This window comes from Schistocerca piceifrons, chromosome 4 (genome assembly GCF_021461385.2).
Source record: "Schistocerca piceifrons isolate TAMUIC-IGC-003096 chromosome 4, iqSchPice1.1, whole genome shotgun sequence".
Lineage (NCBI taxonomy): Eukaryota > Metazoa > Arthropoda > Insecta > Orthoptera > Acrididae > Schistocerca > Schistocerca piceifrons.
The window spans coordinates 631,817,702-631,830,653 of record NC_060141.1 but is presented as its reverse complement, the minus strand read 5'-3'; the positions used below and the strand labels follow the sequence as shown (position 1 = coordinate 631,830,653).

At 44.4% G+C, this 12,952-nt stretch overlaps 1 protein-coding gene across 1 annotated transcript in view; it reads right to left on the bottom strand.

Annotated features, from left to right (window-relative positions):
* LOC124796240 (vitamin K-dependent protein C-like) overlaps positions 1-12,952 on the bottom strand; it is a 149,774-nt gene that overhangs the window by 20,570 nt on the left and 116,252 nt on the right. The window contains exons 4-5 of the mRNA XM_047260330.1: positions 11,706-11,871; positions 8,620-8,825 (exon numbers count right to left, since the gene is read on the bottom strand). Coding sequence (XP_047116286.1) covers positions 8,620-8,825; positions 11,706-11,806 — 307 coding nt within the window. The 5' untranslated portion in view covers positions 11,807-11,871. The remainder of the gene's footprint in view (positions 1-8,619; positions 8,826-11,705; positions 11,872-12,952) is intronic.

The window sequence follows — 12,952 nt, the reverse complement described above, 5'->3', positions numbered from 1 at the left end:
GGATTTTCCCGCACGACCGTTTCACGAATGTACCGCGAATATCAGGAATCCGGTAAAACATCAAATCTCCGACATCGCTTCGGCCGGGAAAAGATCCTGCAAGAACGGGGCCAACGACGACTGTAGAGAATAGTTCAACATTACAGAAGTGCAACTCTTCCGAAAATTGCTGCAGATTTCAATGCCGGGCTATCAACAAGTGTGTACGTGCGAACCATTCGGCGAAACATCATCGAGATGGGCTTTCGGAACCGAAGACACACTCGTGTACCCTTGATGACTGCACGCCTCGCCTGGGACCGTCAACACCGATATTGAACTGTTGATGTTCAAAATGTTCAAATGTGTGTGAGATCTTACGGGACTTAACTGCTGAGATCATCAGTCCCTAAGCTTACACACTAGTTAACCTAAATTATCCTAAGGACAAACACACACACACCCATGCCCGAGGGAGGACTCGAACCTCCGCCGGGACCAGCCACACAGTCCATGACTGTAACGCCTTAGACCGCACGGCTAATCCCGCGCGGCTGAACTGTTGATGACTGGAAACATGTTGCCTGGTCGGACGAATCTCATTTCAAATTGTATCGAGCGGACGGACACGTGTACGAGTATGGAGACAACCTCATGAATCCATGGACCCTGCATGTCAGCAGGGGACTGTTCAAGCTGTTGGAGGCCCTGTGATGTTGAGGGGCGTGTGCAGTTGGAGTGATATGGGACTTCTGACACGTCTAGATACGACTCTTGACAGGTGACTAGTACGTAAGCATTCTGTCTGATCACCTACATCCTTTCATGTCCATTGTGCATACCGACAGACTTGGGCAATTTCAACAGGAAAATGCGACACCCCACAAGTCCAGAATTACTACAGAGTGGCTCCAGGAGCACTCTTCTGAGTTTAAACACATCCCCTGGCCGCCATACTCCCCAGACATGAATATTATTAAGCATATCTGGGATACCTTGCAACGTGCTGTTCGGAAGATATCTCTACCCCTCTCGTACTCGTTATGGACAGCCCTGCAGGATTCATGATGTCAGTTCCCTTCAGCACTACTTCAGACATTAGTTGAGTCCATGCCACGTCGTGTTGCGGTACTTCTGCGTGCAGGTATACAACTTTCTTTGGCTCTTCAGTGTATATTGACCAGCAGAGCGAGCTGGGTTTCATACGATTGTTGTTCGCAACCCATTTTGATTCCTACAGAAAATATTTTTGGTCTCCAGAAATATCATAATGCACGAGCATAAAACGCTCCAAAATTCTTAAACATACCGACGTCAGAGATGTAGGTCTGTAGCTCTGCGCGTCTGTTCGGCAACGCTTCTTGAAAACTGGAATTATTTGCATTGTTTCACAATCACTAGAAATGCTTCACTCCTCCAGCAACCTACGATACACTGCTGCTAGAAGTGGAACAAGTTCTTTCGCATACGCTGTGTAGAATCGTATTAGTATCCCATCAGGAGCAGTGGCCTTTTCTCTGTTAAGCCATTTCAGCTACTTTTCTATCCCTTGGTTTCTTATTTCGATGTCTGTCATTTTGGTGGTCTTTCGATGAGTTAAAGGAAAAACCGCAGCGCGATATTCCGCAATGAAACAGTTTTGGGAAAAAAAGACAGATTTCGACCTTCTCCCTGCTATTTTCCGTTTCGGTGACATATGGTCACAGAGTGTCTGGGCAGGTGGTTTCGATTTGTTTACTAATCTTACATCAGACGAAAACTTATTAGGATTTTCTGTTTAGTCGATAGATAGAATTTCACTTCCGAATTCGTGGAACGTGTCACTTGTGGCCCTCCTTACGCAAATTTTGGTTTCGTTTAGTTTTAACCTCTCTGTGCGACTTTAGCTACGTAAAATTTGCGGTGGCTCTCTCTACTTTCGAAGCACCTTCCTAATACGGCTGTGCGATGTGTCTTCCCCATTCGTAACAAATTTGCACGGCACATACATGTCCAAGGCGTATTGCGCAATGCTACTGAACTTTGTACAATTATACGCAACATTCTCGATCCAGGAGACGGCTTTTTTCGGCTGACAACTGAAGTCTGTTTTTGTCGCTCTTACGAAGCAGAAAAAGCTTATCTTTCTTTCCATTCGTATTTACCGCACCGTTCAATGGTGCTTAACGGCCTTATGATCACTGTTCCCTATTCTACGCTGAGTGAGTCGAAAAGTTTGGGCCTGCTGGTGACTAAGGTATCTATACTACCGCGACCTGTGGTGAGTGCAGTGCGATGCAGTGATTAGCGTCGCTGGCGGGCGTGCTGAGCGTCCCCAGTTCAAACCCAATCCCTAGCAATTATTTATTATGTAGATCATTTCTGGAATGTTCTTGAAATATCTTATATTTGATTTCTGTTCTGGTTGTACGTTTGTGTCAGTAATAAATGTGCTTTCAGGACTAAGTGTTGGACTTCAATGTCAATCCTGCCTTTGATTTTTTGACTTGATGGTGGTTTAGACGTGACGGTGCGTTACCTCCATGAGTAGATTAGGATAGCCGCATTTTGGTTCGCCTCAGGCAGGGGGCGGCATCACAGTGACTGCATTCGTACAAGATATACAGCGCCAACCCAAGGCCTTATGGTGTGGGGTGCTATTGGGTACAATTACATATCACAGTTGGCGTGTGTCCAGGGCTCTGTGACCAGTGTAACCTACGTGAATGACATCCTGGGACCCGTGGCCATACCCTTTCTGCAAAATACCCCAGACGACATTTTTCAGCAAGACAATGCACGACCACATGTTTCTGCGCGAACACGTGCCTTCCCGGTGTCACAGGACGTCAGTCTTTTGCCCTAGCCCGCCAGATCACCAGGCTTCTTGCCACTCGAAAATGTGTGGGATACGGCGAAACAATGGGTGCAACGCTGTGACTCAACGAACTTTGGAACCAGGTAAAAGCAGCATGGATGGCTACACCACAGGACGCCATTCGCGCTCTATATGCGTCGATGCCATCATGCATGGAACTAGTTACCAGGGCCCACTAGGCAACGGGACACATGCAGAACATACTAATGTACATGTCCTGTGAATATGAACATCTTATTTCTAGTCGTTCAAAGTGTTCTGGATTTTTCTGACAATAAGTAAAGACCGATATCTCTTAGAACACTGTTTTCTGTGTTTTGCGCACTTATTGAAACATTTTCTTCAAGACTGAACTGAAATAACTAAAATGGTCAAACGCAAGCTCCTCCCACGCCTGTTCAATAATGAAGCAAATATGGATTAGTTCTTTTACAGTCGGAGATGGCTGAATAATTATTGTATGATTACACTGGAAGTAGTCAAGTTCATATGAAATTTGCCCTTTGAATGTAAAGAAAGACTGTGCTGGTAAACTTCTACGTTATTTGATACAGAAATAGCTGACTAAAACTGAACGTACTCACACAGTTTTCTCTTTACTTATTCTGATCATTTATAAACTGACACACAATATTTTAGCGCAGTCTGACTTTTAATAATCCCTACAAAAGAATGGCCTTGACTAACAATTACCTATACCCTTCATTACCTCACAAAAATCTTCTTTACTCAAAATACTTCAACACAGCGAGCGCCAATACTGCCAGCTAAATAAAAGATTCTAACTACTGAAGCCACTAACTACTGATAGGCATATAGTTAGAAAATGAAAGATTTTGATAAAGAACGAACAATGTATTTACCTTAATAGTGTTCACAAGTCATAATATATTTATAAATTCTTGACATTTATTTTGACAAATTTTCTTTTTCTGACGGACACGCGTCCAGATCGTCCGCTCATATTAACACCTAAAAACTCTGGCATCTCTCTCCCCACATCCACCACTGCTGGCGACTCACCTCCAACTGCGCAACGCTACATGCTGTTCACATCCAACTGCCCAACACTATACTAGCGAATAATCCAACAATGAGTCCAACCAGCCACAGACTGCACACAGCGCAGTCAGAGATTTTAATACAGAGCGCTACGTGGCGCTGCCAACATAAAAACCTAAACAGCCTACTTACACATAAAATATCTAGGAATATGCGTCCTGAACGAATGTAACTAAGCGACTCCACAAAACGTGTCGTAGGTAACGCAGGTGCCACACAGACTCATTGGAAGAATCCTCGGCACATGAAATCCGTCAGCAAAGGAGGTAGCTTACAAAACCATCGTTTCACCAATAAAATTTATTGTCAGTCTAGAACCTGTATTAGAAAGAACTGATGGAGCAAACAAAGAAGATCCAAAGAAGAGCAGTAACTCGAGTGAGCGCGAAAGCTTCACAAACATGCTCAGTCAATTTCAGTGGCAGACGCTGCAAGAGAGGCTTCTTCATCATGTGTGGTTTATTGTTTAAATTCGGAGCGTAAATTCCTAGAAGAATTAACCAACATTTTGCTTCGTCCAACGTACATCTCTCGAAAGAGCTATGAACGTAAAATTATAGTAATTCGAGCTGACAGAGAGATTTACGAGCAATCCTTCTTCCCGTGGACCTTTCGTGACCGGAACAGGTAAGGGGGAACTGACAGTTGTACGTAAAGTACACACTACTACTCACTATAAGATGGCTTTCGGAGTATGACTATGGATGTAGATAAAGATGTAAGTACAGATATAGATGTATTTGCAATGAATCCACAGGGGGACAGTTAGACTCTATCCCTGTGTCTGCCTGTACAGTGATGTTAATGGGCTTGCATAGAACATTAGAATTACAAATGCAACTGAAAGAGCCGGCCGGAGTGGCCGAGCGGTTAAAGGCGCTACAGTCTGGAACCGCATGACCGCTACGGTCGCAGGTTCGAATCCTGCCTCGGGCATGGATGTGTGTGATATCCTTAGGTTAGTTAGGTTTAAGTAGTTCTAAGTTCTAGAGGACTTATGACCACAGCAGTTGAGTTCCATAGTGCTCAGAGCCATTTTTCTGCAACTGAAAGAAACTTGGCGCCATAGTTAATCTTTACATGCCCATTCTTGGAAATAATTGCTACGAACTACTTACAGTAGTCAGCGATTTATAACTTGTGTACACAATGATCTTAGTTTTACCTTCGTGACAATTAAATTTTACCGGTTTAGTTAACTATTCATGCATCGTGTGTAATCCAAATTGCTTTTATGTACTAGAATCAACTACTTTGGCAATAATTTTATCTTGGAACTATCCCATTTGGTCCGGGTTTGCATAGAAAAACAAAAATATCAGAAATTGAGTCCGCGTTGATGCAAAACACCTTGCTTTTATTTCTTTATTCTCCCAAATCAGTTTCGGCGACAAATATCACCATCATCAGAGGGTTTTTTAAATCTAAAACATGCAGACAATAACATGGTTATACAAACACAGTGGCACATTATTAGATTTTTACTATTCGTTTCTTGAAATACAGTTTTCTATGGACACTTTCATACTACCTTATTTATTGTATGTTACAGCATGTTTTTGAGAATTATTGCCGCTGTTTGCGACATATTTTCTGTGCGCTTTTTTTCTGTTGCCGTTTTTACTCAGCGAACATCATGTCATCTGCAACTGTGTGAGCGGCTGTTAGTAAACAAAATACTAACAGGTGAGCTTCGCATGTCAGCAATATACACTTGGGCTTGCGGTAGTGTTGTGAAGTCCAGTTATTTGGTGTGTACTGAGCTGTTACCATCCAACGAACGTGAGTACACGAATAGCTAAGTAAAAGCACCAAATAACTGGGTTCCACAACACTACCGCAACCCCTAGAGTATATTGCTGTCATACGAAGTTCACCTTTTAGTATTTTGTTTACTAACAGCCGCTCTCACACAGTTGCAGATGACATGATGTTCGCTGAGTAAAAACGGCAACAGAAAAAAAGCGCACAGAAAATATGTCGCAAACAGCGACAATAATTCTCAAAAACATTCTGCAACATACAATAAATAAGGCAGTATGAAAGTATCTATTGAAAACTATATTTCAAAAAACGAATAGCAAAAATGTAATAATGTGCCACTGTGTTTGTATAACCATGCTATTTTCTGCATGTTTTAGATTTAAAAAAACCACTGATGATGGTGCTATTTGTCGCCGAAACTAGTTTGGGAGAATAAAGAAATAAACGAATAACAAGGTGTTTTGAATCAAGGCGGACTCAATTTCTGATATTGTTGAAGTACGTTGTCCTTGGCAACGAATGTTCAGCAGACACACGGACGTCGTCAAGAGTGCTCCAGGCTCCAGGGAGGTATTGGTCTCTTGGTCTCTTACATACACGAATGATCTGACGGGTAGGGTGAGCAGCGGTCTGCGGCTGTTTGCTGATGACGTTGTAGTACACTGGAAAGTATCGTCGTTTAGCGACTGCAGAAGGATACAGGACGACTTAGGCAGAGTTTCTGTTTGGGGAAAAGAGTGGCAAATTGCTTTACAGGTAGGAAAAAGTAAGTTAATACAGATGAGTTAGAAAAACGATCCCATAATTTTCCAAAACAATATTCGTCGTGTGCTGCTTGAAGCAGTCACGTCAATTAAATATCTGGGCGTAATAGTGAAAAGCGATATGAAATGGAACGAGCACGTGAGGACGGTAGTAGGGAAGGTGAATCGCCGTCTTCGGTTTGTTGGGAGTATTCTAGGAAAGTATAGCTTATTTATAAACGGACTGCGCATAGAACATTAGTACGCTCCGTTATTGAATGCTCCTCGAGTGTTTGGAATCTCCAACATTTCGGATTAAGGGAAGAATCGAAGCAATTCAAAGGAATTCAGTACGCGGGTGTAACGGAGGTGCCTCGTGAAATCAAATGGGAATCATTGGAAGGAGACGATGTACTTTTTGCGAAACGCTGTTGAGGAAATTTTGAGAACTGGCATTTGCAGCTGACTGTATAATGAATCTTCTGCCGTCAACGTAAATTTCGCACAAGGACTGCCATGACAAGATAAGAGAAATTAGGGCTCGTACGGAGCCGTATAGACTGCTGTTTTTTCTCGCTCCATTTACAAGTGTACTAGGAAAGGGAATGACTAGCGCTGGTTCAAAGAGTCCTTCGCCGAGCACCATACGATGGCTTGTGGAATATGTATGTTGATGTAGATGTAGATAGCATTATTACTAATGAAATAAAAAAAAGTCTCGCATCTACGTCTTACAACACTACGAGAGGAGTGAGGGATTGTTAGTCTAATAACCAGGTAGTTAAGTTACTTTTGAATCACAATCATCGTCATTATCATCATTGCTGGTCGAAGTATGTATTTCCGAACTGGGGTTACCTGTCGAATAATATTCAGTTTGCCATCCCACACAACATACTAAGCATTGTTCCTATTATACACATCAGGCAGTTTAGTCGCAGCTGCGAGTCAATGATATCTGGTGAAATGGTACTGGATTCACACAATAACCCAAACCCATTTGCGACATGCGACGAACGCATGCAGGCTCCCAGGTAGATGCCATTTTCCTTGACTTCCGGAGGGCGTTCGATGCGGTTCCGCACTGTCGCCTGATAAACAAAGTAAGAGCCTACGGAATATCAGACCAGCTGTGTTGCTGGATTGAAGAGTTTTTAGCAAACAGAACACAGCATGTTGTTCTCAATGGAGAGACGTCTACAGACGTTAAAGTAACCTCTGGCGTGCCACAGGGGGGTGTTATGGGACCATTGCTTTTCACAATATATATAAATGACCTAGTAGATAGTGTCGGAAGTTCCACGCGGCTTTTCCCGGATGATGCTGTAGTATACAGAGAAGTTGCAGCATTAGAAAATTGCAGCGAAATGCAGGAAGATCTGCAGCGGATAGGCACTTGGTGCAGGGAGTGGCAATTGACCCTTAACATAGAAAATAGAAAGAAGTATCATTTATTGTGTGATTATATGAGACCGGAACAAACACTGGTAGCAGTTACTTCAGTAAAATATCTGGGAGTATGCGTGCGGAACGATTTGAAGTGGAATGATCATATAAAATTAATTGTTGGTAAGGCGGGTGCCAGATTGAGATTCATTGGGAGAGTCCTTAGAAAATGTAGTCCACCATCAAAGGAGGTGGCTCACAAGACACTCGTTCGACCTATACTTGAGTATTGCTCATCAGTGTGAGATCCGTATCAGTCGGGTTGACAGAGAAGATAGAGAGGATCCAAAGAAGAGCGGCGCGTTTCGTCACAGGGTTATTTAATAAGGGTGATAGCGTTACGGAGATGTTTAGCAAACTTAAATGGCAGACTCTGCAAGAGAGGCGCTCTGCATCGCGGTGTAGCTTGCTGTCCGGGTTTCGAGAGAGTGCGTTTCTGGATGAATATATTGCTTCCCCCTACTTATACCTTCCGACGTGATCACGAGTGTAAAATTAGAGAGATTCGAGCGCGAGCGGAGGCTTTCCGCCAGCCGTTCTTCCCGCGAACCATACCCGACTGGAACAGGAAAGGGAGGTAATGACAGTGGCACGTAAAGTGCCCTCCGCCACACACCGTTGGGTGGCTTGCGGAGTATAAATTTAGATGTAGATGTAGACGCCAGAATAGACGGAACGGTGTCACCTGTGCTATCACAGTAACATTGTACCAGTGGGCGTAACTGCAGTGGCGTTACAGAAAACGAAGAGCCGGCAGCGGACACTTACCCGTGGGCGGCAGGCAGACGGGGCTGATGCGGGAGGAGAAGACGACGGGCGTGGTGAGGCGCAGCAGCGCCAGGTCCGAGGCCATGGAGTCGGGGTCGTACTGCGGGTGCACCAGCACTTCGGACACGCTGGCGTTCACCGTGCTCACGTCGCCCGTGCACACGTTCTCCGCGCCCAGCGACACCTTCACGTCCTGCGCCGTGTACCTGCCGAGCACCGCCACCGGTTTTTGAGGAAGCCACACAAACTATAAAAATGGATGTACAGTGTGTGCCAGAAATGTTGCGAGAAACTTCGAGGGTTTGTAGAGGGTGTCTTGAGGAACAAAACGAGGGTAGGAACCCGTGCCCGGAAACGTCATTCAACGATATTACCAAGCGTCGAAGTTACAGACGCCGCCGCCTGCCACTAGGTCAACCCTTCGGCAATAAACGGACCGTATGCAAAACGTCTCGCTATGTTGATTGTTATTCAGTGACCGTCGCTGACTGAGACGATCGCCGTTGGAGAATATGGAGCTAGCCGCTGCGTAGAAAGGCCTTGTCCCCTATGAATGCGACGTTCTGTTGGCTCGGTGGATGATACACTACTGGCCATTAAAATTGCTACACCAAGGAAGATGACGTGCTACAGACGCGAAATTTAATTGACCGGAAGAAGATTCTGTGATACGCAAATGATTAGCCTTTCAGAGCATTCACACAAGGTTGGCGCCGGTGGCGACACCTACAACGTGCTGACATGAGGAAAGTTTCCAACCGATTTCTCATACACAAACAGGAGTTGACCGGCGTTGCCTGGTGAAACGTTGTTGTGAGGCCTCGTGTAAGGAGGAGAAATACGTACCATCGCGTTTCCGACTTTGATAAAGGTCGAACTGTAGCCTATCGCGATTGCGGTTTATCGTATCGCGACATTGCTGGTCGCGTTGGTCGAGATCCAATGACTGTTAGCACAATATGGAATGGGTGGGTTCAGGAGGATAATACGGAACGCCGTGCTGGATCCCAACGGCCTCGTATCACTAGCAGTCGAGATGACAGTCATCTTTTCCGCATGGCTGTAACGGATCGTGCAGCCACGTCTCGATCCCTGAGTCAACAGATGGGGACGTTTGCAAAACAACAACCATCTGCACGAACAGTTCGACGACCTTTGCAGCAGCATGGACTATCAGCTAGGAGACAGTGGCTGCGGTTACCCTTGACGCTGCATCACAGACAGGAGCGCCTGCGGTGGTGTAGTCAACGACGAACCTGGGTTCACGAATGGCAAAACGTAATTTTTTCGGATGAATCCAGATTCTGTTTGTAGCGTCAGGATGGTCGCATCCGTGTTTGGCGACATCTCGGTGAACGCACATTGGAAGCGTGTATTCGTCATCGCCATACTGGCGTATCACCCGGCGTGACGGTATGGGTGCCATTGGTTACACGTCTCGGTCACCTCTTGTTCGCACTGATGGCACTTTCAACAGTGGAAGTTACATTTCAGATGTGTTACGACCCTTCATTCGATCCCTTCGACACCCTACATTTCAGCAGGATAATGCACGACAGCATGTTGTAGGTCCTGTACGGGCCTTTCTGGATACAAAAAATGTTCGACTGCTGCCCTGGCCACCACAATCTAAACTCGATGTTAACAAATTTCTCTTCTTCAGAAACGCTTTCCTTGCCATTGCCAGTCTACATTTTATATCCTCTCTACTTCGACCATCATCAGTTATTTTGCTCCCCAAATAGCAAAACTCCTTTACTACGTTAAGTGTCTTATTTCCTAATCTAATTCCCTCAGCATCACCCGACTTAATTCGACTACATTCCATTATCCTCGTTTTGCTTTTGTTGATGCTCATCTTGTGCCGCCCTTTCAAGACACTGTCCATTCCGTTCAACTGCTCTTGCAAGTTCTTTGCTGTCTCTGACAGAATTACAATGTCATCGGCGAACCTCAAAGTTTTTATTTCTTCTCCATGGATTTTAATACCTACTCCGAACTTTTCTTTTGTTTCCTTTATTGCTTGCTCAATATACAGATTGAATAACATCGGGGATAGGCTACAACTCTGTCTCACTCCCTTCCCAACCACTGCTTCTCTTTCATACCCCTCGACTCTTATAACTGCCATCTGCTTTCTGTACAAATTGTAAATAGCCTTTCGCTCCCTGTATTTTACCCCTGCCACCTTCAGAATTTGAAAGAGAGTATTCCAGTCAACATTGTCAAAAGCCTTCTCTAAGTCTACAAATGCTAGAAAAGTAGGTTTGCCTTTCCTTAATCTTTCTTCTAAGAGAAGTCGTAAGGTCAGTATTGCCTCACGTGATCCAACATTTCTACGGAATCCAAACTGATCTGCCCCGAGTCCGCTTCTACCAGTTTTTCCATTCGTCTGTAAAGAATTCGCGTTAGTATTTTGCAGCTGTGACTTCTTAAACAGATAGTTCGGTAATTTTCACATCTGTCAACACCCGCTTTCTTTGGGATTGGAATTATTATATTCTTCTTGAAGTCTGAGGGAATTTCGCCTGTCTCATGCATCTTGCTCACCAGATGGTAAAGTTTTGTCAGGACTGGCTCTCCCAAGGCTGTCAGTAGTTCTAATGGAATGTCTACTTCCGTGGCCTTGTTTCGACTCAGGTCTTCCAGTGCTCTGTCAAACTCTTCACGCGGAATCCTATCTCCCATTTCATCTTCATCTACCTCCGCTTCCATTTCCATAATATTGTCCTCAGGAACATCGCCCGTGTATAGACCCTCTATATACTCCTTCCACCTTTCTGCTTTCCAGTCTTGCTGGGTTTCCATCTGAGCTCTTGATATTTATACAAGTGTTTCTCTTTTCTCCAAAGGTCTCTTTAATTTTCCTGTAGGCAATCTGTCTTACCCCTCGTGAGATAAGCCTCTACATCCTTGCATTTGTGCTCTAGCCATCCCTGCTTACATGCGCAGGAGAATAAAACTTCAAAATGATGGTCGTATGTGGTACTGTTTAGCTGCAGCTAAAGATAAGGCTGGGAAGTAGCAACTTTACAAGGAAAACAGCAGCTGTGTAGCCAGTGAGTGTAATGAGTGTCACCGCTTACCCCTGTACCGGCGCGGCGGCGGTGAGCACGTATCTGTTGTTGATGAGCGAGCCGGTGGTAACGTTGTCCTCGCCGGCGTAGACCAGCGCCAGCCACGGCATCTCCGAGGGCGACAGTGGCACACCTCCGGACAGCCGGCTGGCTGGGCGGTTGGGCCGGCCGCACACTGCAGCAGGCAGACACGCCACCTCTCACTCTCTGTCAGGGACCACAGCGTGTCAGAGCAACACCGACTCAAAGGAAGGCCTCGGCGCTTGTTCGTGACGTCACGTCAGCTAGGCACGGCGAACGCCACGTCTGTTGCAGGCATACTCATAATGGTGGTGTCTCCCTCTCTTACACAGGAAAATGTGAAACTATTGGCGGTAGTTGACCAACACACATTGTTCTGAGAGATTTCTGCAATCAATTAATTGTGCAATTCATTACACTTCTTAACAAATAGTGTACTCCTGAACTTAAATTTCCACCTGTTTTAAGGATTGACATACAAAAACAACTTCATGGTCCAGCAGCAACAGAATTCGTGCTTCTTTAGCTTATTTGTAAATCTGAGGAAGTTACGTTTGTACTGGGGTGCTTTTACAAGAAACTGTGAACATGTTGGTGCTCTTCTTTAGGTATCTTGGTTGACTATGGGGTGAGGAGCACTGAATGTTAACGAAATATCTTGCGATTGTACACGTTGGGGGAGGGGGTGGGGCACAGAAGAAGAGGCAAAACAGATACTTGTTTTATCAAATAATTTTTTTTTTATCTTGTAAAGTTTCTCCTTTCAGTTGCAAGAGGGGAATATTTATCTTTTCTAATGCGCATGTTTAAAAAAGTTTAAGCTCAGCAGTATTTTCGATGTATGAAGCAATTTTGTTTCCTGTTTAGAATTCCTTTCGTTGAAAACGACTGTAATCTAATGACTGGCAACAGTTCGACATTTACACATGTAAATTAGTTCACGTTTCCAGTGACGATGTGAAACGAAAATAAATAAATAAAAGAAACAAGTTAATTGTAAGGGGGTTGGGGTAAGTGTCGATAACAAGATGGATCACGTAAATATAGTTACTTGAATGTAAAATTTCCGAAGCTTGCAAAGGGGCAAAGCAACTTCTCATATTGATCTACGTTTGTTTCAACAGGCTTCAGTAATACAGAAGTATGATCTTCATTTGTAGCTTTACGATAGTAAGAAAATCTTTCACCTAAATAAAACTGCAGAATCCAAAACAATACCAAACATTTTGTCCAAA